Genomic DNA, 23,975 nt, shown 5'->3' with positions numbered 1-23,975 from the left:
CTGGAAAAGTAGATCTCAGCGCATCAAGGTGTTAGACTGCTTCAAAGGCCTTCACACTCAAGAGATTTAGAGTAAAAGCGTCTCTGCTCCATTCACAAGCAGGTTCTGTCAAGCCTTGCTGCCAAGCCTGCTGACTGGTTGTGTTGCTCATGTACAAACTCGCACAATTTGCAGTCACCAAATGTAACTACTTCTTCTAGCTGCAATTTTTTTTTACTTCAGCTTAAAAAAACTACAATGTGTCATTGCTTTAAAACGTTGTACACTACACTTTCTTACTTTGATAGGTTAATGAGTGATCAGAACCCTTTATACTTTATACAGTATAGATGTTTTCTTAATTATGTGTTTAAGCTGTAAACAGTGTTGGGGAGTAACGGAATAAATGTACCGGTGTTACGTATTTAAAATACAAAATATGAGTAACTGTATTCTGTTACAGTTACTGTTTAAAAGGGTGGTATTCAGAATACGGTTACTTTGTTGAAATAAATGGATTACACGGGGGTCTTTTCCTGTTTCATATGTTAGGCTATGCCCTCTCTATTTTTGGTAATTCCACGCCGGTGGAAACCCAAATGAAACTCACATTAAGAGGCTCTAATGTCTGTGTCTCAATCTCGCGGCCCATGTCACCCCTCCTTGCGGTCGCATAATGATGTGAAGAAATATTTTTAAAAAATTATCATTCAGTAAATGACCTTCCAGAAACGGGAGCTGGAAGCATGTAAATATAATAATAACCACTGCAGCCAAAAAGAGTGCCCGACAAGCCCAGTTGTAAGTAAGCTATTAAGACTCGACTGGACACCGTGTTCGTGTTTTCCTCTGAAACAATAAGTTCCGTTGGAGCAGCCTTTCAACGCCTCTCTGTCTCTCACTGGCAAACAAAGTAAAGCTAGTTTTCGGCTACGAGCCCGACACAGAACCGACATATTAGCCAGAGGTCCCTTTAGCAATTTTGCCATTAAGGTCTCAGCATTGGTTTTTTTTGTTTTGTTTTTTTAAACCAACATGTCAAAGTTGTTCTGAATCTTCCCCCCCCCCCCCCCCCCCTTTTCTTTGAGTTATGTTTGCCTGCAAATTGCTTAAAGCTGTTGTCTCTTTACTCAGCTTATTTCTTTCTTTTTTAATCTCCACATTTCTTCCGATTTAATTTCCTTTCTCCACCATCTGATCATATATTGATTCCTGCATCTGAATTAAATATCACTGAGTGACTCCAAATCACTTTTGACTCCAAATAACAGTTATTAGCTATAAGCTGACTGGATTTGTATCCTTCCATTTCTACTCCAGGGTGCTGTGATCACTCCAGCTGCTGCCATTGAGCCCAGTTTGTCTATTCACCCCTCCAGTGTAATGGCTCCTCTAACCCAGCAGATGAACCACCTGTCTCTGGGCCCAACAGGCACTGTAAGTCTCCCCTTTGGCCAGTCAGCTCATCGTGCTGTGTGTGCATGTGTTTGTTTTATCCTTTGAGTTATATGTGTAATATAATTGTACACTTGCAGTTTCAGTGTTTTTCTCAGAGTAGAAGCGCTAGAGCAGAGGAAAACTGCCCCGGTGCTTCTGTTTTCAGTCTAAAATGTGAAATGACCATAAGACAAATGACACAGTCTGTGTTCTTCCCCTTTTATCTGTAGTACATGCCTGCTGCAGCGGCTGCTCCTATGCAAGGAACCTACATTCCCCAGTACACTGCAGTGCCTGCCTCGGCCATCACAGTGGACGTAAGGACCGAAACAACCTGCAAACTTTCATTTGAAATGAAAACTGCTGATTAAACATATATATTTTGTGATATATTAGTCTTGCTTAGCCTTTGGCAATCCATATACTTCAATGAGAGAAATAATTTACACCAAACCCTCCCCAAAGATCAGAGGAGCTGTTTTACAAGTTCACAAGTATATAAAGTTAAAATCACAGACAGAAAACTGACCGCACCAGATCAACCTGTCACCTTTAAAAAAAAAAAAAATGCTAATTGAATTTTTCTCTTTGGATTCCTTATCTATGTGCCATAAAGGAGTCCCTACTTTTATATGATTGCCCAAAGTTTCAAGGCTTTCTTTTGTTCCTTAATATCTGGCTTTCCCCCCCCTGTTCAGGGTGTGGTGACAGACCCCTCTCCACAGACAGCTGCCCCCTCCTCACAGGACGCCAGTGGGCAGCAGCCTTTACCTGTGGAGAACACAGGAGATCACGCCACAGCCTACTCTTACCAGCAGACTAAGTAAGTGTGATGATTGCAAGTCTGTAATTTTTTTCACATGGTCTTGTACAGCTGGTGCATCCTAACTGGTAAATTAACTGTATCTGGAAAAATGAACAGCATCAGCTATAAAGGACTGCAGTACAATTCCCAGATTATGCCGCGCTTTTTCTGTTTTGGTCACAGATGCATGGCAACCTTTGTTTGCAAAATTCTCCTTCTGGCTTTTTATCTTTTTCCTGGTGTTTATCTTGTTTTTCTGCCTCCTAGATAACCGACGGGTGGTTTCCTTTACACATAGTGATTGTACAAAGACTGTTGTGCCTGCTTACAAAAAAACCCGGTAACATTGTTCACGGTTCCCTCAGTCACGTCCTCGCTCACTGACTTTTCTGTCTCTTTTAGATAACAGGATTGGTAGGAATCATTGCTGCGTTGCCTTTAGGAGGACTGCACGAAGGCGCTGGAGACGCAGAGTATCAAAAGGAAACGGGACAAAACAAAAAACAAAAACAGAGGTGACATGGACATCACTGACGGGAGAATGCTTCCACTGTGCACGGGCACCAAATAAAAGACAAAACGAAGAAAAAAAATATCTTTCTTACCTGGTTGAACTAAGAAAAAGACAGAAGAAAAAGCAAATGATGGTTTGCTAAACTCAAAGACAATGAAATCAATGGCAGTCTCCAACTTTGAGTTTTCATTTTTCACCATGAGACTGGACTTTGCCTCCAAAGGAAAAAAAAAACCAGATAAGGGGACATAAAGAGAAATCTAAAGTCAACCAACTGTACAGAAAAAAAATGAACATTTGAATGTGCAGGTAGATTTTCAGACTTTTTTATTGAAAATAGAAGGAAGCCAAGTCTTGAACAAAAACGGGCTGTCTTCCTTTGATATTAAGCTACATTATTTTCATTCTTTTTATTATTTGAGTAGTTTTCTAGAATATTAGTGTTTTCGTAAATCTTTATTGCCTTAATTTTCTCAAACTTTGGGGAAAAAAAGTTTCCAAGTGTTGAATTATTTAAAAAAAGGACTGAGTTGTTGAATGATTTTTTTTAAAGGGTTCTTTGAGTTTGAGAGCCTCAGAAATGAAATCTACAAAGCTATCTGTATAAGACAAAAAAAGGTTGTATTTGTATGAAGGTGATTTTAAATTATGTGGTACAGTGCAGGTGATGTTGGTTGACTAGGGAAAAAAATCCTTTTACAACTTGTGGGAGCGGTCAGCCCACCGCTTCCTGGAAATGCAGTTTAGTTCAATCATGGGAAAGAAATTCAGTTTCTCCACCACTTATTTTGTATTTTTATTTTTTTCATTGCAGTGCTTTTAAAAGTTTTTCCTTTGCCTGCTTGCTTGTCTCATTGCAAAAAGAAAAAGGAACATTTCTGACTTTGAGAAAAAGCAGAGAAAAAAAAGCTAGGATTTTTAAATGTGCAAAAAGCAATAGTTTTAGTAAAACTGTTGACAGTTTCTTGAGTCTTTCTTAACTGTTGAACAAAAATACAGCCCGCGGGTGGCATATTTTATACCAAAGATGAAGAAACTAAGTTGTAAAGAGATCTTCCTGTTGCTTTTTCTTAATTTTTTCCACTTTGAATCTGCTTTTTGGTTTTTGTCAAGCTGTTGCTGTGTGAAATGATCAGTGAATGAGAGCATGCAGTTGGTCCTTTAGCACATTTGCCTCAATGGGACGAGATGTTTTGTGCGTCATGTGATCAAACTACCACCGCATCTAAAACCCTGTGGAATCCTGGTGAAAAAGCTACTTTTTATTAGACACCCAACGACATCCTGCCGAGGCCTCATCGACTGACCTTACATAACAACGCCCAGACGGCATAGCTCGCGATGAATGCTTCCCAAAATATGACAGATGTCATTGTTTTGCATAATCTAAGTCCAACTCACTGTTTTGTCTCGTTCTTGCCAAACACAAGCCACTGAAAATATGAGCAGGTCAATGATCTCTGTGAGAGGAAAGGGCATTCCTGTTGAACGAAATGATTTCAGCTTATATATATTCTCCTAAAAAAAAATAAGGAGAATTACTTTTATGTTGCCTTTACTTTTGGTTTTTTTTTCTCTTTTTGATGATTATGTGTGAGCTGCTAAACACTTTTCAGTATTGGGGATTGAGGTTGTCTTATGTTGGGTCTCCGTGGAATATTTGCACCTCCAGAGTGACTGTAATTGATCATTTTAAGCAGAATAAAGATGAAAGAAACACAAACGTGCATTATTGTGCCTAGAGAATATCGGTTGAGAACAGAAGAAAACTTAAGATGAACTTTAACTGGCTCGCACTGGTTCTGAGGTCACGCCTTCGAAGACTCACACGCCTTGACTTTCCACCAATGAAAGGAAGCTAAGGAGAGACACAAGAAACAAATGGACATAGGAGAAAACAAAATTGGTTTAACCAAAATCAAATGGATAGAAAGCTCTAAAATAAACAGGGGTAGGGAGTGAAAGAGAGAGAACTCAAAATCAAAAGTAATATTTATAAGATCTTTTTTTTGTACAGGTGTGTACAAGAAGATGGAACAGAAGTAACTTACAGTGGGGCAAAAAAGTATTTAGTCAGCCACCGATTGTGCAAGTTCCCCCACTTAAAATGATGACAGAGGTCAGTAATTTGCACCAGAGGTACACTTCAACTGTGAGAGACAGAATGTGAAAAAAAAATCCATGAATTCACATGGTAGGATTTGTAAAGAATTTATTCGTAAATCAGGGTGGAAAATAAGTATTTGGTCACCTCAAACAAGGAAAATCTCTGGCTCTCACAGACCTGTAACGTCTTCTGTAAGAAGCTTTTCTGTCCCCCACTCATTACCTGTATGAATGGCACCTGTTTGAACTCATCATCTGTATAAAAGACACCCGTCCACAGCCTCAAACAGTCAGACTCCAAACTCCGCCATGGCCAAGACCAAAGAGCTTTCGAAGGACACCAGGAAAAGTATTGTAGACCTGCACCAGACTGGGAAGAGTGAATCTACAATAGGCAAGCAGCTTGGTGTGAAAAAATCAACTGTGGGAGCAATCATCAGAAAATGGAAGACATACAAGACCACTGATAATCTCCCTCGATCTGGGGCTCCACGCAAGATCTCATCCGGTGGGGTCAAAATGATCATGAGAACGGTGAGCAAAGATCCCAGAACCACACGGGGGGACCTGGTGAATGACCTGCAGAGAGCTGGGACCAAAGTAACAAAGGTCACCATCAGTAACACACTACAACGGCAGGGAATCAAATCCCGCAGTGCCAGACGTGTTCCGCTGCTGAAGCCAGTGCATGTCCAGGCCCGTCTGAAGTTTGCCAGAGAGCACATGGATGATACAGCAGAGGATTGGGAGAATGTCATGTGGTCAGATGAAACCAAAGTAGAACTTTTTGGTATAAACTCAACTCGTCGTGTTTGGAGGAAGAAGAATACTGAGTTGCATCCCAAGAACACCATACCTACTGTGAAGCATGGGGGTGGAAACATCATGCTATGGGGCTGTTTTTCTGCCAAGGGGACAGGACGACTGATCCGTGTTAAGGACAGAATGAATGGGGCCATGTATCGTGAGATTTTGAGCCAAAACCTCCTTCCATCAGTGAGAACTTTGAAGATGAAACGAGGCTGGGTCTTCCAACATGACAATGATCCAAAACACACCGCCCGGGCAACAAAGGAGTGGCTCCGTAAGAAGCATTTGAAAGTCCTGGAGTGGCCTAGCCAGTCTCCAGACCTCAACCCCATAGAAAATCTGTGGCGGGAGTTGAAAGTCTGTGTTGCTCGGCAACAGCCCCAAAACATCACTGCTCTCGAGAAGATCTGCATGGAGGAATGGGCCAAAATACCAGCTACTGTGTGTGCAAACCTGGTAAAGACCTATAGTAAACGTTTGACCTCTGTTATTGCCAACAAAGGTTATGTTACAAAGTATTGAGTTGTATCTTTGTTATTGACCAAATACTTATTTTCCACCCTGATTTACAAATAAATTCTTTACAAATCCTACCATGTGGATTCATGGATTTTTTTTTTTTTCACATTCTGTCTCTCTCAGTTGAAGTGTACCTCTGGTGCAAATTACTGACCTCTGTCATCATTTTAAGTGGGGGAACTTGCACAATCGGTGGCTGACTAAATACTTTTTTGCCCCACTGTAGCTATTTTTTTTATTTGCTTGGTCACATGCCCCCCATGTCTTTAAAATTGTGATTTTTGAGAGTGTCTGTAGAACCAGTGGATATTCCTGTAGCTTCAGATGTGTCTTTTTGTTTGTTTCTTTGTTTTATTTTCTTTTTAGTCGAAACTTTCAATAAAAAATAACAAAAATGAACTCGTCCTGGATATTCTGCAGGAACAACACACTACCACTGGAGTGCGCTATTGTTTTCTGTAGAAGGAAAGGACTGAAAGTCCATTGGTGTGCACGTGTGCAATTTTAGTAAGTGACCAAGTTAAGTTCACACACGCAAAATGGTTTTAACTGCTGTAAAGGATTAAAAACGTTTAAGCGTTTAGTTTCACCAAGCGAGATTATGAAACTACAGCTCCAAAAGATGCAGTTAGTTGAGAAGTTTATTGCATACAGTACTGACAAGAGAGCTCATTATCGCCAAAGCAGAAACGGTGCAAGCAGTCTGCATCAAATGACAATCATGCATCATTTTCTCCAGTGCAATGACAACAAAATGTCAAGAGACAGTTTTATTCATGCAGTTTAGTCATACATCATACTTGCTGTTCCTGTGAACAAATTACTGTCATGAAATCTTTATTTTTATTCATCTTTTCTTTATAAAGAAATAATAAATAACCAGGAAAGTACCAAAATATTACTTTGTAACAGTTGCCAGTTTCATCTACCAGCTGAATCAGCAGGATGTAAAAACAGTGTCTCTGCTTCAAGTCCATCCATCCATCCATGTGCTTCACCACTAATGGATTGTCATTGCTAACAGGGCTTAATTTTTCTTTTCCCAACTGCTCCATTTATACAACTGAATGAACCACTTGTGTACAACTATCCAACAATACTTTGCTCAGAATGCAAGCCTTTTATAACTCACTGCAGCAATATACGACTATGATGCATTTAGTTAAATCAAGAGAAGCACGTAGAACTGCTGTAGCACTGAATGACTTTCTGTGATGACCAAATTAGTTAAGTAGGTTGTATGTCAATAATTTTAAACTGATATGAAAATAATGAGACAATGGCATCATTTATTAGGGAAATGTTAATTCAAAAAAAGCTATAGTTGTGCGCTTAAAGTTTGGCAAGACCATACACAATATAAAACAATACATTAAAGCTACAGTACAACAATTTGCAACCATTTTCAGTGCTATAACATGTAAAATGCAGGGAAAGAAACAGTAACTCATGCTCTGGTCTAAAGCGGGCGTTCGACTCATTTTGGGAATTGCACAACAAGAACAAGCACATGGAGACTGATGGATGCTCTTATATTTTTGTGCGATTTAGACAAACACTATCACTATTTTGTTGAGCGCAGTCAACTAAATTAAAAAAAAAAAAGTACATTAATTTTTGTAAGATTCCCTGAGGTAGAGAATGAAGAGTGGTCTAATGCTTTTTAAAGCTGCTTTTACATATTTTATCTGAAGCTAAAACCCTCAAAGATGCCAGCACAACGTACTGCATTGATTTTGAGGCTCTTCAGTTTTGTTTGTTTTTTTAAACTAAAAGCTAGTTCATGTCTCAACCTGAATAATAACACATTTGATTGTTAACGTCCAGTCCAGGCGTCTTGGCACATGCAACTGTAGGATTCTCCGAACCTCTTGCAGAATTACAGCAGTTCCCAGGCCTTTCAATAGCCAGTGATTTCCTCTGTAACCTACGTTCTCAGTAGCAGGTGCGAATGAAGATGATGAAAACTAAGACGGCAGTCATAATTGTTAGCGCCGAAAATAGAAAGATGAGGCCGGCAAACACGGGGTTTGACATAGGAGGGATTTTCTTCACTTCGGAAGGAATCATGTTGGACATACTCAGCATGTAGCCCAAACTCCAGCCTATATTAGTTTTCTTTACCTACAGGAAAAGAAAGAAAACAAGTAATTTGAATGTTTTATATTTAAAACCACTTGCTTCCAACACCAGTACACCACCTTGCATGTCAGCGGGATGAAAATCATGAAATTGTATAATTACAGCTGTAGGGCAAAAGATGAGTCATAGCACCCAAAGAAGAAGAAAAAGAACAGGCTGTTTCGTAACTCAAAGTCTTGAAAGAACCTATCAAGCAGCAGACATCCCAAACTGCACACTAATGCCATTGTTGGAAATTGGGAGAATTGCCAGCTGTTTAAAAAGTCTTGTCTTGAGTGCAAAAGGCCGAACGCTCTTTGCAGTGTGGAAACATTGGCTGTAATCGTTCGTCCTTTATGAATCATGAGTAATATACAGAGTGTCAAAGACCAGGAATCCCCTTCTACTGAGGGAGTTTCTTTGTGACAAATTGATGGCATGCCTTCTGCTCTTTAGCTTTTTCATTGCAGACTATTCCTACGACATCAACAACAGTTTCAAGTGGGTGGCCTCATTCACATACGACTGCCAAAGGCAGTTAAATGGCTTCCTGTATTTGAACATGTATCAGCTGTCAACAGCTTTCCAAAACAACTCTCACCAAATTAGTACATCTTACAGTTATATTTCAAGAAGAATTAGCGCACAAGCCATCCATAAACTTTGAACAATGGGAGGATTGTAATGTACTAGCCTCATAGAAGGCAGTATTGAAACTTACAAATAAAAAGAATACTATTTGTGTCTTATTTACTGCTGTTTAACCAACCTGTTGTTGAAAGTTGATGTTTTTCCAGGTGTCTGTGTCAAATTTGTATCCATCTGCCAGCAAAGTAAAGACGTAATGACCTGCGTAACAGTGGGTCTCGATGAATTTGACGTTCTTTTGTGCGTTCAGCTGAAAGAAGGTTGAACAAAGATCAGAGTTTAGCCTGTGATTGTAATGACACAAGCTAATTGTATTAATTTCAGTTTAATCCCATTTCAGTGAGAAATAACGATTATTTAATCAAGATCATGAAAATATTGTGTAACAAAGACGGAGTGCAGTTTATTTCATTACCTTTATCCTGAAGTAACTTTGTTTCTTTTGCACAGCTGCACTCTACAGCTGTGGTTAGCACAAGCATGTCTCTCTAAATCACTTTTTTGGCCTGACATTGAGTTTGTTACCTAACTGATCATGTTTTTAAAAACTGATGTGGCAGACACTCGCAACAAAATCGAGGGTCGAGGAGATGCTTTCAAAGATGCCGTTGGTGTTGGTGCCGAGAGAGGGTGCTCTGAGTTTTTTATAAACTGCAGACCTACTGGGAGTTGAGTGAGTGGTATTTCTCTGGGGAAAAATGCCTTGTTGATTTCAGAGGTCATCTGAGAATGGCCAGACTGCTTAGAGGAAAGGGAACAATAACTCAAATAACCACTTGTGACATGGTTGCTGGGTGCCAGACAACCAGGGTATACAAAAGCACAGGCTCACTAAAGGGCAAGAGAAGAGCGGAAAAATGTTGCCTGGTCTAATGACCCTGGATTTCTGCTGTGACATTCAGATGATAGGGCCAGACTTTGGTGCAAAAAGCCTGAAAGCGTGCTGCTTTGTATTAATGGTTTAACGTGGTGTTGAGGATATTTTCTTAGCATATTTCGGGCCCCTTAGTACCAATTGATCCTCCTTTAAATGCCACAGTTTTGAAGGTTGAAGGGGGTGCAACTCATTAAAGGTGTACCTAATAGAGTGTCCAGTCAGTGTATATTACTAGTAAAAAATGTGGACACACGAGCAAAAAGAAGAAAATGTGGGCGCACAGCATTGTCAGAGCTGGTGAGTAGTTTACTTTCTGTTGTGCCTTCTGTTCTAATCTTGATGAATGAAAATGACAACGTATTTTATGTAATTACCTTCATATTAATTCTGTCATTCTCTCCTTCCTAAACATGATTTCTGTTCTTCCTCACCTTAATTTCGTCCCACTCCTTTTTCAGGCAATTTTTGTTTTTTGTTTTGTGCATTTTATGTTCAATATAGGTATTTGTTGTGCCTGAAAATGAACAAATAAATGAAATGAAATGAAATTTCTTGATTTTCTACCTGTATGAAAACTTACCGTTGCCCAGTTTTTGTGGCAGAAGTTCCTAACTGAGGTGTTGAAGTGATTAATGTTTGATGTGCCATTCAACTGCAGAGCCAGGGCAGTCCAGAAGAATCCAGCGTATGCCTGGTCGGACCAGCAGAAACACACACACTAAGTTGTTTTGCATCGTGATCTATTTGCTTTCATGTGTTATATTTGCACTGCGTGTTACCAGGAAATCTCCGGTGACTGGTGGCTGCTCCACCCCGTTGAAGGAACACTGAGACGAGGAGCAGGTCTTGAAATCAAATATGGATTTCACTACTTTCCCACAGCCGTCTGAGTCGCCACCACCAAAGAAGATCAGCTCTTGATTGGGGTCGTAGTTTTGCGGTTTCTTTGTACACTGTGACTCAAAAATTGATGATGCCTTTTTGGAAGTATTGAAACCTTTAGGATAGCAGGGGTTTGTTATGTTTTTGGGGTTAGATGATTGCTGGAAAATAAAAAAAATAATAAAAAAAATGTCAAAAGATAACGATTTTTTTAAGAAGAAGGCAAAAGCTATAAATAAATAGGACAGAAAAAGACCCCAACCCTGAACTGGATAAGAGGAAAAAATGAATGGCACATTATCTCCACACTGTAGGGCTTATTTCTTTAAATTATACAACACCGCATACAAAGTCTGAAGTAAACAGAAACTATAAGGTTAAGCTGTCATACCATCACTCTGATGCACTTTCAGCATATTTCTTGTAGAATCATTATTAGTTTCAAGAATGAAGCTATGAATTACCAGAAACGATGCATTTCTCCCAGACTAGCTTGACGACAATCACGGTTCGATCAATATTCTTAATGACATAATGCATCCCTGGATCCTTTGGCTGTTAGCAGCTCAGGGACAGCAGCGTTCACTAATCATTCCACAAATTGGCCATTAATGGATTTCGCAGTGCACATGTGTGCAAAGAGCCAGACGTTCCCACTGCACTTAAACGATAGCACAGTAACGCATAACAACCTAAGGAAAGAACCACCACTCTTGTAGTACCTTGGGAATATGAGAGTTCAGTGAAAGACACTATTTTTTTTCTGTGCATACTTGTAAAAGAAACGGAGGACAAAGTCATTCACCTGCACTACTTTCTCCAGAACCAACTTCCCAGCTTCATTTTTGCCATAGCAGAGGAAACTGTGTGTGTAGACATTGTAAGGGTAACCATACAGTTTGACACGCAGGTAGTCGGCTCCCTTGAGATCATCCTGGACCGCAAAGGCAATCTGTGTTGATGCTCCTCCAAGATCCATGGAGCCGACAGTCTTTGCTCCCTGCGGCCGTACGTATGCGTTCCACACGTTTTTCTGCAAAAACAACGAAGATTAATAAACGATGAAACGTACAATAGCAAATTTTTAAAGCTGCAATTATCTTGTTTTTTGGGCAATCGATCAGACAGGTGAAGGCTGTGTCATACCTCTACCAAGTTTCCCTTTAGGTAGTTGACAGTGATCCAGCCATAAAGCCCTTCTTCCTGCCCAGTGATGACTGAAGCATTTTGAAACATGAAGGGGAGGGAACTCAGGTATTGTCTGAGTTTTACCAGGATGTCATTGGCCCTCTGTGCATCTTTCATTCTTAACAGCACAGCAGAAAACAGAACTATTAGACATCACACTAGAAACAGACGTTGACAAATGGATTCACTATCATTAATGAAGCAGGTAAAGATTTTGCCAAATACACGTATTTTAGATGCTATTATTTGCTATTATTTTTATTTTAAACTCATCTAAGCCAGAAGTCATGACGGTAGGCTAGAAGGCTTGGCTCTGTTTTTTAAAATGAGATCAGTATGTCATTTTAAAAACACTAAGATGTGAAGATTTTTTTTAATGTTTCTGTCATTAACTGTTTTATGTGTGGGTTTTATTTATTTTTGGTTGTTTTGTTTTTGTCTTTCTGCTGTTTCTCTGATCGTTGCACGGTCTGAGTTTGGGGTGCATTTGCTGGAAAGTCCACCGCTCAGAAGATTCGCGACTGTCTTAATAATTTCTCACTTGTGAATAATCATTTTCACTGTACAATTGTAGATTTTATAATAAGATCCTGTTTGGCGTCGTGCTGACACAAAACTAAATGCTCTAAACCAATAAACTGCCAAAACATCATCTTTTATCCATGTGCTCACACTTGCTGATGAGCAGTTAATCAGATGCATTTGATTCGCAGTGCCTGGAAGCAATGAGGAGTGTTCATCTATTTAAATAATGTTAGAGTCTGGAACAGATGTTATGTTTTTTAAATTATGCTAAAGAGGATGTCCTTTTTCACATGACTGTAAATCATTTCATGCAAACTAATCAACCTTTTTTTGTATGTTTGTTATACTTTAACAACAATATACGCTGTCCCCTACTTCTGCCTAGAAGGTCTGCTTTTGTCATCATCTTTCCTTGGGCTGGAAAGTATGAAAAGCCATATTTAATGCCGGGCCCAGAGTTCGACCCATGTGATTGAGATTCCTAAGTTTTGTCCTGCCCTTTAGTCTGAATGTGTTTTTATTGCTGGGGCTTCCCCAGGCATCCAGAGGGAGGGGGGGTTATCCATCAGGCAAAAGGGGGGCAATATAAGACACAAAGCTTTACTGTGAAGCAAACCTCCCTTTTTGTCTCTTGAATGCTTGCACAGCAAAATCGGCATCCATAATTCAGCACCAATGAAGTTGAATGGACTTTCTTAAACTCAATCCACAGCACATATTTGAAAGTATTAAATACATCACATTTCTGCATCTCTGTCTTGATATTCTCATCTTTAAAAATCATACATTGTACCCATTAAAAATTCCCACCACACACACAAAGTCACAGATCTAAATATTATACTTTTTAAGAATGTATTTGTATTCATTATGTCTTGCAGTTCTTCAGTCATCAGCTTACTCCTCTGTGCATGAAAGGTCAAGAAAAGCTTAAAATGAATTAATATAAAAAAAATCACTTTTGACTCTTCAATAATAATAATATAAATAATCAAAAGCTTCTTACTGCAGGAGTCTCATTCCAGCTGTAGCTCCGAGAAACAGGCGCGTACTGTTGTGTTTTGTTGGAGGAATGGTTTTAGTGACGATGTCCATGCATTTCCTAAATCCTGCCATTGTCTTTTCTTCGATCTCGGGGATAACCTTCATGTCGGAGATGGCATTACCTGAGGACACAAATCCAAGCTAAAATTCTCGTGTGTCTAGTAACCAGAATGTCTCCAATTTAAAACACACTCTTTATGTTTTTTCTTTTGTTTGCAAAAGCCTAAAAAGAGTTTGCCAGCACCCCCCCTCCTCTCTTTGTTATATGTGACTCACCATCAACTTTACAGTTTAATGTCTCAGTCACTATTCCTGTTTCGTTCTCCTTCGCTCCTGGCCATTCATACAGGTATACATTGGAACGAGATGAGCCAGCGTCTATCACTATGCCGTACTAACAGGAAGAAGGAAGACAAAAATGTTATTGCACAAGCATTTTCCAATCAGCTTAGCAGGTTGCTGTCTATTAAGCACAGAGTAGCCACCATGACTTTCATCAGGCCTCTGTGTGAAAGATGTTGCATAACAGCAGTAAAAGCCTATTTTCTTTATGGAGATATAGTGGGGTAATGGTATCCTTAGCAGAAAAGAAAGTCTCAAATTAGAGAATTGTGAGAACTGCAAAAGTAAAAAACCACTGGCACACTCCTGATGAAAAAGCATACACACATACACAAAAAGAGAACTGACAAACACGCAAAACGGCAACTGAAAGTCATCACAATGAGTTTTTTTCCTTTTTTTTTTTTTTTTTTAGCCCTTGTTTCAAAAAGCTTTCAGTTCTAATTAAAAGGAAAAGGGGAAACAGCAGACGGACAACATGCCTGTTTGTTTGAATGCCATTAACAGTACACGCAAAGTTAAACGTGTTTCATCAGAACCGCCACTCATCAGCAAGCAGACCGATGAGGAATCCCCCGTCTCTGATCCTTCGGTGCAGTTTTTATGCGTTGTCTTTATAACAGCATGCGTATTTATATTTGCATCCTGGAGTATTGCGCTGATGTGCGTATGTGCTCACCTCTTTGCTGTATTCTAAAAACCTCCAAGTGTCCTGGATAACAGCAACAGCAATGAGGGCAGCGATGCTGGTCAAGAGGAGAAGCATCACTCCTGCTATCCGACACTTGTAGCCCATCTTGTGTTTGGAAGCCATTTCCTGTTGGCAAGAAATAGGGTTAAAGAAGATGTGTGGTTCTCACTAAAAGCATCTTTCAAGGTGAAGATGTGCAGATGTTTAAAAAAGTCACGATGAGCCGTAACAGTGACCAGGACTGCTACAGATGAGTAAGTGCTCGCAAGCCAAACGGATGCTTAACCAAATCCAAATCAGAGGGAGGTTGTTCAATCAGAAGAACTCTTTTAGGGAGAAAGTGCTAAAATGCAAAAAAACTAAACGAAAACATTTCTGTTTGTTGTTTTTTTGTTTGTTTTTTGGCTACGATTACACATCACACACAGGCATGCAACATGAAATGCAGCTTTTTTTCATGTGTGCATAGATGGGCTGCACACAATTTAAACCTTTAAAGCTACTCTCATAAACATTGTGCAATATATATCACAATCTATATTCATCACTTTGCAAGGACTCATTAAATTCAAAAACATCCATGAAGTTTACTGACAGATGAATATGCCAGTTGATATGAATACTCTTTGTTATTCAATCAATAATCAATTATAATCATGTTATTTAGATTTGCTGAAACTGCCACACCACACTATTCTGCTCATGTTATGTTCCCGTGTGATTGCATCACTGTTATTGCAGCCATTTGTCAGTATACAGCCGTTAGGTAATTCTCCCTCAGCCATGCCAAAACTGTCCTCACCAGACTGACAACCACTTTGCGGATTAGGTGGAACCCTAGTTCTGTGTCTCTCTTGTTTATTGTCCATTTAAGCTTCATAAATCCAGGAATAAAATTTGCTATCTGACTCCTCTTTTATAGGCAATAACAACAATGACAAAACCAGTGTTTGTTAATCTATGAATAACTCTTAAGTTACCACAGCAACTTCTGTAGAAACAAGCAGGCTAAAGGTGCTCGACAAGGTGCGATCACAACTGGCTGACATGGCAACAAGCGAGTTTAATGTTTCTGATACATGTTGCCCGCAAGATGCTTGACATTTCGAAGCCATGTGTGCAATACACGTCCTAGACTTTCACTTTTGAATGTCTCTTCTTTATAACCGCATGCTTAACATTTCCCGGAGCTGTTTCCAACACAAAGAAAGTAAAGTGTCAGCCAGCACATGAAGAGAAATAGCAACCAATCTGTTTTTGCTGTGTCTATGTTGCATTCACTACAAGGTATGTTTCTGTAACTACATGAGATTATATCCAATCAACCTGCCAAGACAAACACAGTACAAGTTCTTACACTCCAAGCAGCTCACAATGAAAACAAACATAAGGAGGCATGAGTGACGGTGTGTCTGAGGATGGAATAGAAAACAAATAATTCTATAAAGTAATAATGCGTGTAAGTGCATAATACTGCTAATTTGCAGTTAAGGAACAATGTGTCTTTTGAGCCACTGGTAATGTGAGCTCACTCATCTCTGGCTTTACGGGCTATCATCGCAATGAGCCGGGCTTAAAAACTAAACTGTATTTAAGGTTGTGGGTGATTTTAGTAGCACTGAGACAAACACTTCCTCCCTGTAAAGTAAATTTTGGTTTCAGTTCTTTCCCACTGCTTTCTCACCTTTTTTTTTTTTTTTTTTTTTTTTACATGCACAGTTGTTACTTGTGGTTTTTAGTAGCATTAATAAGCTTGACATATTACATATTTACACTGCAGTGCATCTCAGATTTGCTGGATGTAAAGTTTCACACAGTGGAGAAACAACAAGATTAGGCAAACAGCACAGTTACTTATAGTTTGTTATTGTAAATGAACCGCCTTTTGGGTTTGTAATACAAAGACTTACTGAATACATTAATTGCACTTGACTTGCACCTATTTTACTTTATATGTCAATAGTTTTCTAAAGCTTAATTGTGAAGTTACTATGCATGGTCCTTATAGGATTTTGAGTTGGCAGTTGCAAAACTACACAATATCTATAAAATACTCAATGTGATATTACTGGTTCTGTAGTTTACTTAAAATTCAGCCAGGTGAATCAACAAGTCATATCGACTCTGTTAACACCCACTCAGTAAAAAATCAGCCATGTGTCGCTGGGAGTCAAATAACTTGAGCTATCTCCCCTGCTTGTAAGGACAGGTTCTTATGGTGGTGAGGAGTGGATAGAAGCAAATGTGTCTCGTCACACTCGGTACAGTAAAACTAACTTGCCAGTGTTGATTAACCCTTTGATCATGTCTAAATACCTGTTGTGTTCAAAGGTTTAAAAAATAAATGCATGTGAGGAAATGTTTTGTTTCTTACCTTCTAGAGCTGATTTTTAGAGCCTCGTTGAGAATAAGAGAGAGATGGTTCTGACGAAGGGATGTTGATCTAAAGCAGGAAAAGTGGTTGCAGCAAATCAAGAGAGAGAGAGAGGAACAGAGAGAGAGAGAGAGAAGGTGCTCTGAGTGCTCTCAAGAGTGACTGGCCCACAAGAACAGGAGTGGCGTACCCCAACATAAGTCACAGTGCGGGGAGGAGCATTGTGTGCAGGACTCCAGTTTTTGCCACTCCCAACGCACCAGTGCAACAAAGCAGCCAGCCTACGAAACACAGCTGCTCCTTGCTCATTGCCTGCGTCTGGTGATTAAAACAGATACAAGTATTTGTGAGTATGAACAATGTGAGAAGATGGGGCTGGAGCTGGGATGCTAATTGATGTGATCAATAAGAGAGACTGCAGTGTGGCTGAGGGTCTGCTGTGGAACTTACTATACATTCAGGTGTTATTTAATAGGAGTAAATTATGAGGCAATGGAGGCTATGAAAAGCAAAGGCTTAAGTGCTGTATCAACAATCAAGGATTTGTTGATAGCTGCACGGGATGCCAGCATTCTCACAGACAAAACTCTGAGTCATTTGTGTGACAAACATGAGTCATTAATTTCTCTGACACAGTGCTGATGGACGAATGGGAACCTGAGCTTTTATTGCAGCATATTTGTTTGTTTTTTATGGGAAGACAGCAGAGAGTTAAAAGCATACTTTTAACGGTGTGTGCATTGCTCCTACTGCTGAACATTTTTGTAAGGGCTCATATGTTAGGAGTTTTGCAGCACTATCTGGAAACATGAGAAATGCTTTTCCAGACTGATACAGACTGATGTATGTGCATCAGTCTGTATAATATCAGTTAAGGAGTGGAGATACTGTCAGAATGCATCTGTCTCCATGCGCAGCCTACTGTAATGACCAAAACACCAGTTAATGCAATATTCCCAAATAATGCTGAGAAGTCAGACACCACTGCATTCTGCTGCTATTTTAAGTATTTTCTATGGTACCCACCCACCAACCCATTTGTTACCTGTAATACAATTTCATCAGGTTACCTTATGTTTTATGTTGGCAGACAACAAATGGTTCCATTGCATTGGAAGTGGTTACTTTGTTATAATACTGTGACATACTATGACATGGCCTCCTCACATGGGTGCCAGCGTCTGGATCTGCTAGCTTTGTTTATTGTCCTGGCATCTTAATAGAAGTTATTACAGTGGTCTGAGTTGTTGAGTTATTCAAAGGTTCAAAGGTATTTCAGATCATTGTCCCACAACAGCAGGACTCCTTCAGGACTTTAAGGTAAAGAGCAGAATTTATGGTTCCACTATACCAGGTCCTGAAGCAGCAAAGCAACCCCAGACCATCACGCTACCACCAACATGTTTGACTGTTGGGTTTTTTGTGTGTGAAACATTGTGTTAGTTTTCTCCATTTGTGGATAATGTCACTCACCACCATTCACTGGAATCCCAGACCCTTTTAAAATGCTTTGTAACCTTATCCAGCCTGATATATGTCAAGTTCTTTTAGATTGTGTTGCTTTTTGAAATCTTTTAGCCTACTTCACTTTGTCAGACAGGTTCTATTTAAGTGGTTTAATCCAGCATGTGTGGCATTAATTAGTCCTGGGTTTATCTTGTCAATTTCATCAACATGATAAAGTCACAAGTGTTCAAGATGCAGTCATGAAACTTCTCAGATGTGTAGTAAACACTGAAATGAAGACCCAGCTCAAAGAACACTGATACTGTGGTCTCTCTTCGTGACTGTAAATTTGCAGCAGCCTTTGTTTTTTTAACCACTGAATCTGTTGCCTTTTTAACACCAGCACTGGTTTCTGGGTTGTCTACAAAGGAGACACTAGTGGTGTCAGTGAAAGTGAATTACATGTCTGATTCAATGGGCGGTGAATGTATATAAAGTATTTTTGTTGCCTAACGTGAGACCTGAAACCTACTGGCCTGAATTAACCGGAAGAACAGGAAGCTTAAAATTAGATTAGCACCAAGAGATGAAAGAGAAGAAGCAAGTATCTTACAGAAAGATTGCATACTTTCTCATAGAGGTAGTACTGCAATACTTCTGTTAGAATGCATGCTCTTTCCAGCTTTGCTGCTTTGCACATGGGTTGTATGGGTTTAGTCTGTCTCTGCAAGACAGACTAAACAAGTTTGCACCCACATGTCTTCTCTTGTGTAAGGAAACATGTGAACACAGTGATTTCCTCTTTAATGCAGAAGAAAGCAAATAAATCAACTCATAGTGAAGAATATATGTATATGAGTACATATCTTGTGATGATTTGGGAAGAATTTAGTAATCATCTCCAATATGTTGCATGTTTTATTTCATCCTAAGAAAATACTGAGTTTCTGCTGTCTGCACAACTAAAAACAAAGTGGAAGTTCCGTCATCCTCAGATAATTACCAATTCAGCATCAGTGCTGTTTATAGTCTACTCGGATTTGTAGAGCCACCAAGACATATTCTCACTAATTGTTTATGTCTCTTTCAGTGCTTTTAAAATACATTAAACACCCTGATGAATCTCTACTGCAGGTCACAGGGCAGCACAGAGAGGTTTAGAAGCTCTTAATGCATCGTTGATAAATTAGCTTGACAGACCCATACTTGCATGCATATGCTGCACATAATGACAGCATTATGCGGTGTCAACTTATCAGATAATTACACCTCATGCCTCTAATGTATGGGTGTAGGAGGCTGGTCCACTTTAAACCCTGCTGCCTCCATTTCCCTTCACGCACCCTTCAGCCACTCCCACCACATCGCCCCATCTACCTAACTATTTCAACAGGGCTGACTCTCACAGGGAGCCGCTGTGTGAAACACTGTACACAACCCTCTTCCCCACCACTGCTTGACAGAAAGTAGTCCCCAGACTAGCTCAGGACAAACCCATATCTCTTACATGTCAAAGCTGTGTACCACTCAGCACGCTGCAATTGAATTATCAAAAAGGAAACTCTTATCCTTGTAGAATTACAGATATCAGAGTTAACAGCAATCAGTGCACATTTCAACATGGGGCAAATATGCTGGCCATGTAATGGGATCTCTGTGGTCTCAAACGCATTGTGATTTGAGATTCAGTTACGTGCTGATGGCTAGTAGATTATAATGTTTTCCCATCTGATCCCTCCCAAGTGAAACAGCATCTTGGGCATGCTTTCAGGAAAAACCTCACATACCAGATATTTGAAGGCTGCTGAGCCTAGTGGGCTGACAGCATGTGTTGGACTGGACGAGTCCAACACATCAGGGCTCAAATATGCATTTTCAATATGAGATTATATATTTGTAGTTTTCTGTTCTGATCTATTTCTATCTGTTCAAATAATTATGCACTGCAATACAAATGTGCTTTGCTCTCTGAATGTTTTGGCAGTACCGTAAAGACTCATGTTTGAACCTAGTTTGGAACAAAGCATAGGTTTCACATCACAAGTTCAACTTTGCAGCTAAGAATAGATGCTAGAAAAACACTTTTCACAGGTCCTGCCCTCCCTGTCTTTATGTATCTCCCACCTTTGCAATTACCTGCTCTGCCCCAGTGTGTTGCACCTGTGAGTAATTCCCTTCCCTTGTATTCAAAATGTGTTTTTTGCCTGTCCTTTGTCAGCTCGCTTTTGTTTATGTATGCACTTCAGTAATACTGCTCTTGCATTGGATTTCCCACGCGCCTAACCCTGTTTTGCCTTTTGGCTTTTGCCTCTGCTTGTTCCAGGTTTTGTCTGCTTTGATCACGGGTTGATCACCTGTGGAACAAACTGTGCTTTACCTCAGTGAAGTGGTGAACTCTCATGTGATCTCTCATACATTTCAGTTCTGTGTTGTTACAACAGGAATGCTGGTTAGATAAAAAAAAAGAAGGCTGATCTTTTACTATCTCTTTGAGACTTATTGAATTCACCGCTGTTTCTACGCTCATTCTTTTATTTCTTTTTTATCAACCAATCACACCCTGTGAAAGAATGCATCATACCAAGGTTACCAAGCACCTAGCTAAGATAAAAGTTTCCACCCCGTCTAAGATTCCTTCCATGAAAATGTTTGCACTCTCTGACAGGATTCTCTACTGTCCAGAAAACAACGGAAATGAGCGCAGACACCAGAGGGACAAATAAACAAAAGACCGATACATATGTGATTGCAATGCTGTATAGTTGCACAGAGCCTAGAAAACTGTGATATACAGTGAAGTTAGTTCTTTTTCTGGACTGAAGCAGTACTGGGGATCTTATGCTAAGTTAGAGGAAAAACACCAATACTTTAGATCATTTATTTTAAATAAAACTGCTGTTCCTCAAATGTTACTGAATTCAACTGAAAGACTTTCTTTGAAACTTTTAATAGAGATTTCCTAGCTTATGTCCCTCAGATAAATTCTTGGGAATACTTTAGTGGTTTTCTGCCTTTGGTCACTTAATATCTGTGCAATCAAAAGTCACTCTGTGCATGTTCACATTCATGTTCAACTGAAGACAAAGAAACGTTTTTAGAAGACTTTTCACTGTTAAAAGACTTTTTCATGAGCAGAGAGTAGAAACTGACTCATAAAATCTAAGTCTTGATTGAAATACGGTAGATTATGTATAAAAATTCCTGAACAGCTGATCAAATACTTTTGTGAGAAGCTTTAAATTAAAGCTGAAAGTCTGCACTTGAATCACATGATGTTTGTTAGATTTAAAATCCTCTGTACAGCAACAACAGTTGCCACTGTCCAAAACTGGACCAGAGACAAGTTATTTCTCTTTGATGAAATAACTTGTCTCTGCTTTATTTGGATTAAAGGTTAATGTCAGATAGCTTTTGAGCTGTCTGTAATACAACCTAATAATATTACACTAATGTTACCCCCCTTTGTCTCGCCCTGCTTTCTTCTCTTTCAGGCTCTCATTTGCAACCTACTGGAGCAGATGGCAGACTCTCCTTGATCCTGGTCCTGCCTGAGATTCCTTCCTGTTAAAAGGGAGTTTTTCCTTCCCACTATGACCGAGTGTTTGCTCATTGTCAGTTGTCTGCTTGTTGAGTCTTGCAATATAAAGTACCCTGAGGCAACAATTACTGTGACTTACCGCAATATAAAAAAAACTAAATTGAATTTAACTACAGAGTACACACATAAGATTGAAGTCAGTTTACTATGCATTGAATATTTCTGATTATAAGCTTGATTATTTTAATATGGAATCAACATTTCTCAGTGCTGGGTTGTTCTCATTTTAAGGTAAGCATTATTTAAAGATGTTACCATACTAGTATTCAACTAAATTCATTTAAATGTTATTTATATAGGGCTAAATTACAACAGCAGTCACCTTAAGGTGCTTCATATTGTAAGAAAAGGGCCTAACAATAATGGAGAGAAACCCCCAACAATCAGACAACTCCCTTTGGTCAAGCACCTCATAGTGTGGAGGAAAATCTCCCTTTGAACAGGAAGAAACCTCCAGCAGAACCAGGCTCAGGGACAGGCAGCCATCTATTAGGACTGAATGGTGCTGAGCAAAGAAGAAAACCAAGTGTCCAGTCTTTCTCCCAGATCCAACCTGGGAGCTATTTCCACAGAAGAAGAACCTAAAAGCTGAAGGCTCTACAACATTTTTAAACCATTACTCCTGTGTAGCTGTCAGAAATACTGATCATGTGTCTGTTGGCATCTCCTTGTGGCCAAACTGCAAAATGCATGTCCAGAAACATTTGTAATGCTTGAAGCAAAACTCTCTCTCTCCTTTTTTTTTTTTTTACACATGTACACTCAGGAGGAGCAGCAATAAAGCTGCCAGCAAAATTATTGTAAAATCCCCAACTAAGAGTCAGTAAAATATGTGCTTCCATCCCCTTCACCCCAAGTGCTCAAATAAATGTTTAATTATAATTGCAAGGCCTTATGAAAGCATCTGAGGACTGAGACAATCACTCAGACAAGTCAGCAACTGTGATAACATAAAAGCAGCCTACAAAGGATTTCAAAGAAGAACGCAATCTTTGCTTTTATCTCAGTATGAAGTTGATTCAAGCCTGATTTTCCCCCTTCAATATTTAAGATGATCACTTCATTACCAGGGGAACGACATTTTCTGTTAAACTGACACAATGATAACAAATAAAAATGCTGATTAAAGTAAAGAAGTAAAAGTAAAGAATTAGTAAATAATTCACTGAAGACAAAAGAATATTCATAAAAAAAATTCTTTGCATTATCCTCTCTGTAGATAAAGAGTTAACATTTCACTCAAGTCAAGTGAGTGCCTGGTGGAAGCACATTTTTTATTCATAAAGTCTATACAGGTGAAGTTCTCTATTGTAAGCACTAGAAGTAAGACCTCTCAAGTAGCATTGTTATGTCTCGTGTCTCCTATCATCATGATTTACAATTTTAACTGAACAGACAGACCATGTGACCTTTTTCTCTTTGGCATTTTCCAAAGCAGCCGTATCATTTTTAAAGAGAAGTCTTCCTCTACAACTGTTGCTGTGTGATAGTTGCCTGTAGAATTTATATTTATATTTTTGAAGCAAGCAAGTGAACTGGCCAATAATACTGACGAGTAATCAGGGACTAAGAAGTAACATCTAATACTGAATCCTCATTTGTATTTATAGAAGGCCGGCCTTTGTCCTCAGGGATTAAGATGCTCAGAGGAGGCTGATTTGCAAGACATGCTGTTTGTGTGTGTGTGTGTGTGTGTGTGTGTGTGTGTGTGTGTGTGTGTGTGTGTGTGTGTGTGTGTGTGTGTGTGTGTGTGTGTGTGTGTGTGTGTGTGTGTCAGGTCAGTTTATCCACTCACTCTTTTCATGGCATTTGGAATAGCTGCAGAACATTGCTCGGCATTGTCCTGTTACCTTCCCTAGCTTACCTTCCCTAAAGAAGACGTCACCTGGAGGGCAGCATGTATTGCTCCTAAAGCTGTATATATAAGTTAGTATAGTCACACATGTGCATGTTATCCATGTCATGTGCCAAAATGCGCCCCATACCATCAAAAAAAATCAGATTGTATTTTAAACCTTGAAAGAGGATTGAAAAGTGACACCATGCAGACTACAGCAGACTTTATTCAA

General features: G+C 39.4%; 2 protein-coding genes across 7 annotated transcripts in view; one reads left to right on the top strand and one right to left on the bottom strand.

Annotated features, from left to right (window-relative positions):
* Window positions 1-4,870, top strand: part of LOC146658656 (RNA-binding motif, single-stranded-interacting protein 3-like) — a 132,991-nt gene extending 128,121 nt beyond the window's left edge. For 4 of the 6 annotated variants that reach the window (XM_085422361.1, XM_085422366.1, XM_085422365.1 and 1 more), the window contains exons 11-14: window positions 1,300-1,416; window positions 1,647-1,733; window positions 2,115-2,239; window positions 2,624-4,868. In XM_085422361.1, the coding sequence (XP_085278487.1) occupies window positions 1,300-1,416; window positions 1,647-1,733; window positions 2,115-2,239; window positions 2,624-2,627 (333 nt within the window). In that variant the 3' untranslated portion in view covers window positions 2,628-4,868. Of the gene's footprint in view, window positions 1-1,299; window positions 1,417-1,646; window positions 1,734-2,114; window positions 2,244-2,623 lie in introns of those variants that run through there. The other 2 variants (XM_085422363.1, XM_085422362.1) reach the window with 2 other exon arrangements.
* Window positions 4,871-6,805: 1,935 nt separating this feature from the next.
* On the bottom strand, window positions 6,806-17,026 carry entpd3 (ectonucleoside triphosphate diphosphohydrolase 3). Its single transcript, XM_085422360.1, has 10 exons — window positions 16,863-17,026; window positions 14,477-14,614; window positions 13,732-13,849; window positions 13,418-13,577; window positions 11,845-12,004; window positions 11,504-11,731; window positions 10,596-10,859; window positions 10,397-10,507; window positions 9,061-9,189; window positions 6,806-8,294 (listed from the first exon to the last, which is right to left on the bottom strand). The coding sequence occupies exons 2-10, from the start codon at window positions 14,609-14,611 to the stop codon at window positions 8,106-8,108; spliced, it is 1,494 nt and encodes a 497-aa protein (XP_085278486.1). The 5' UTR covers window positions 14,612-14,614; window positions 16,863-17,026; the 3' UTR covers window positions 6,806-8,105.
* Between the last annotated feature and the right edge of the window lie 6,949 nt (window positions 17,027-23,975).

Source organism: Rhamphochromis longiceps, linkage group LG11 (assembly GCF_057381845.1).
Source record: "Rhamphochromis longiceps isolate RC_006_pf linkage group LG11, R_longiceps_female_GT1.1, whole genome shotgun sequence".
Taxonomy (NCBI): domain Eukaryota; kingdom Metazoa; phylum Chordata; class Actinopteri; order Cichliformes; family Cichlidae; genus Rhamphochromis; species Rhamphochromis longiceps.
The sequence above is the reverse complement of the archived record's forward strand: the minus strand, read 5'-3'. Positions and strand labels throughout refer to the sequence as shown.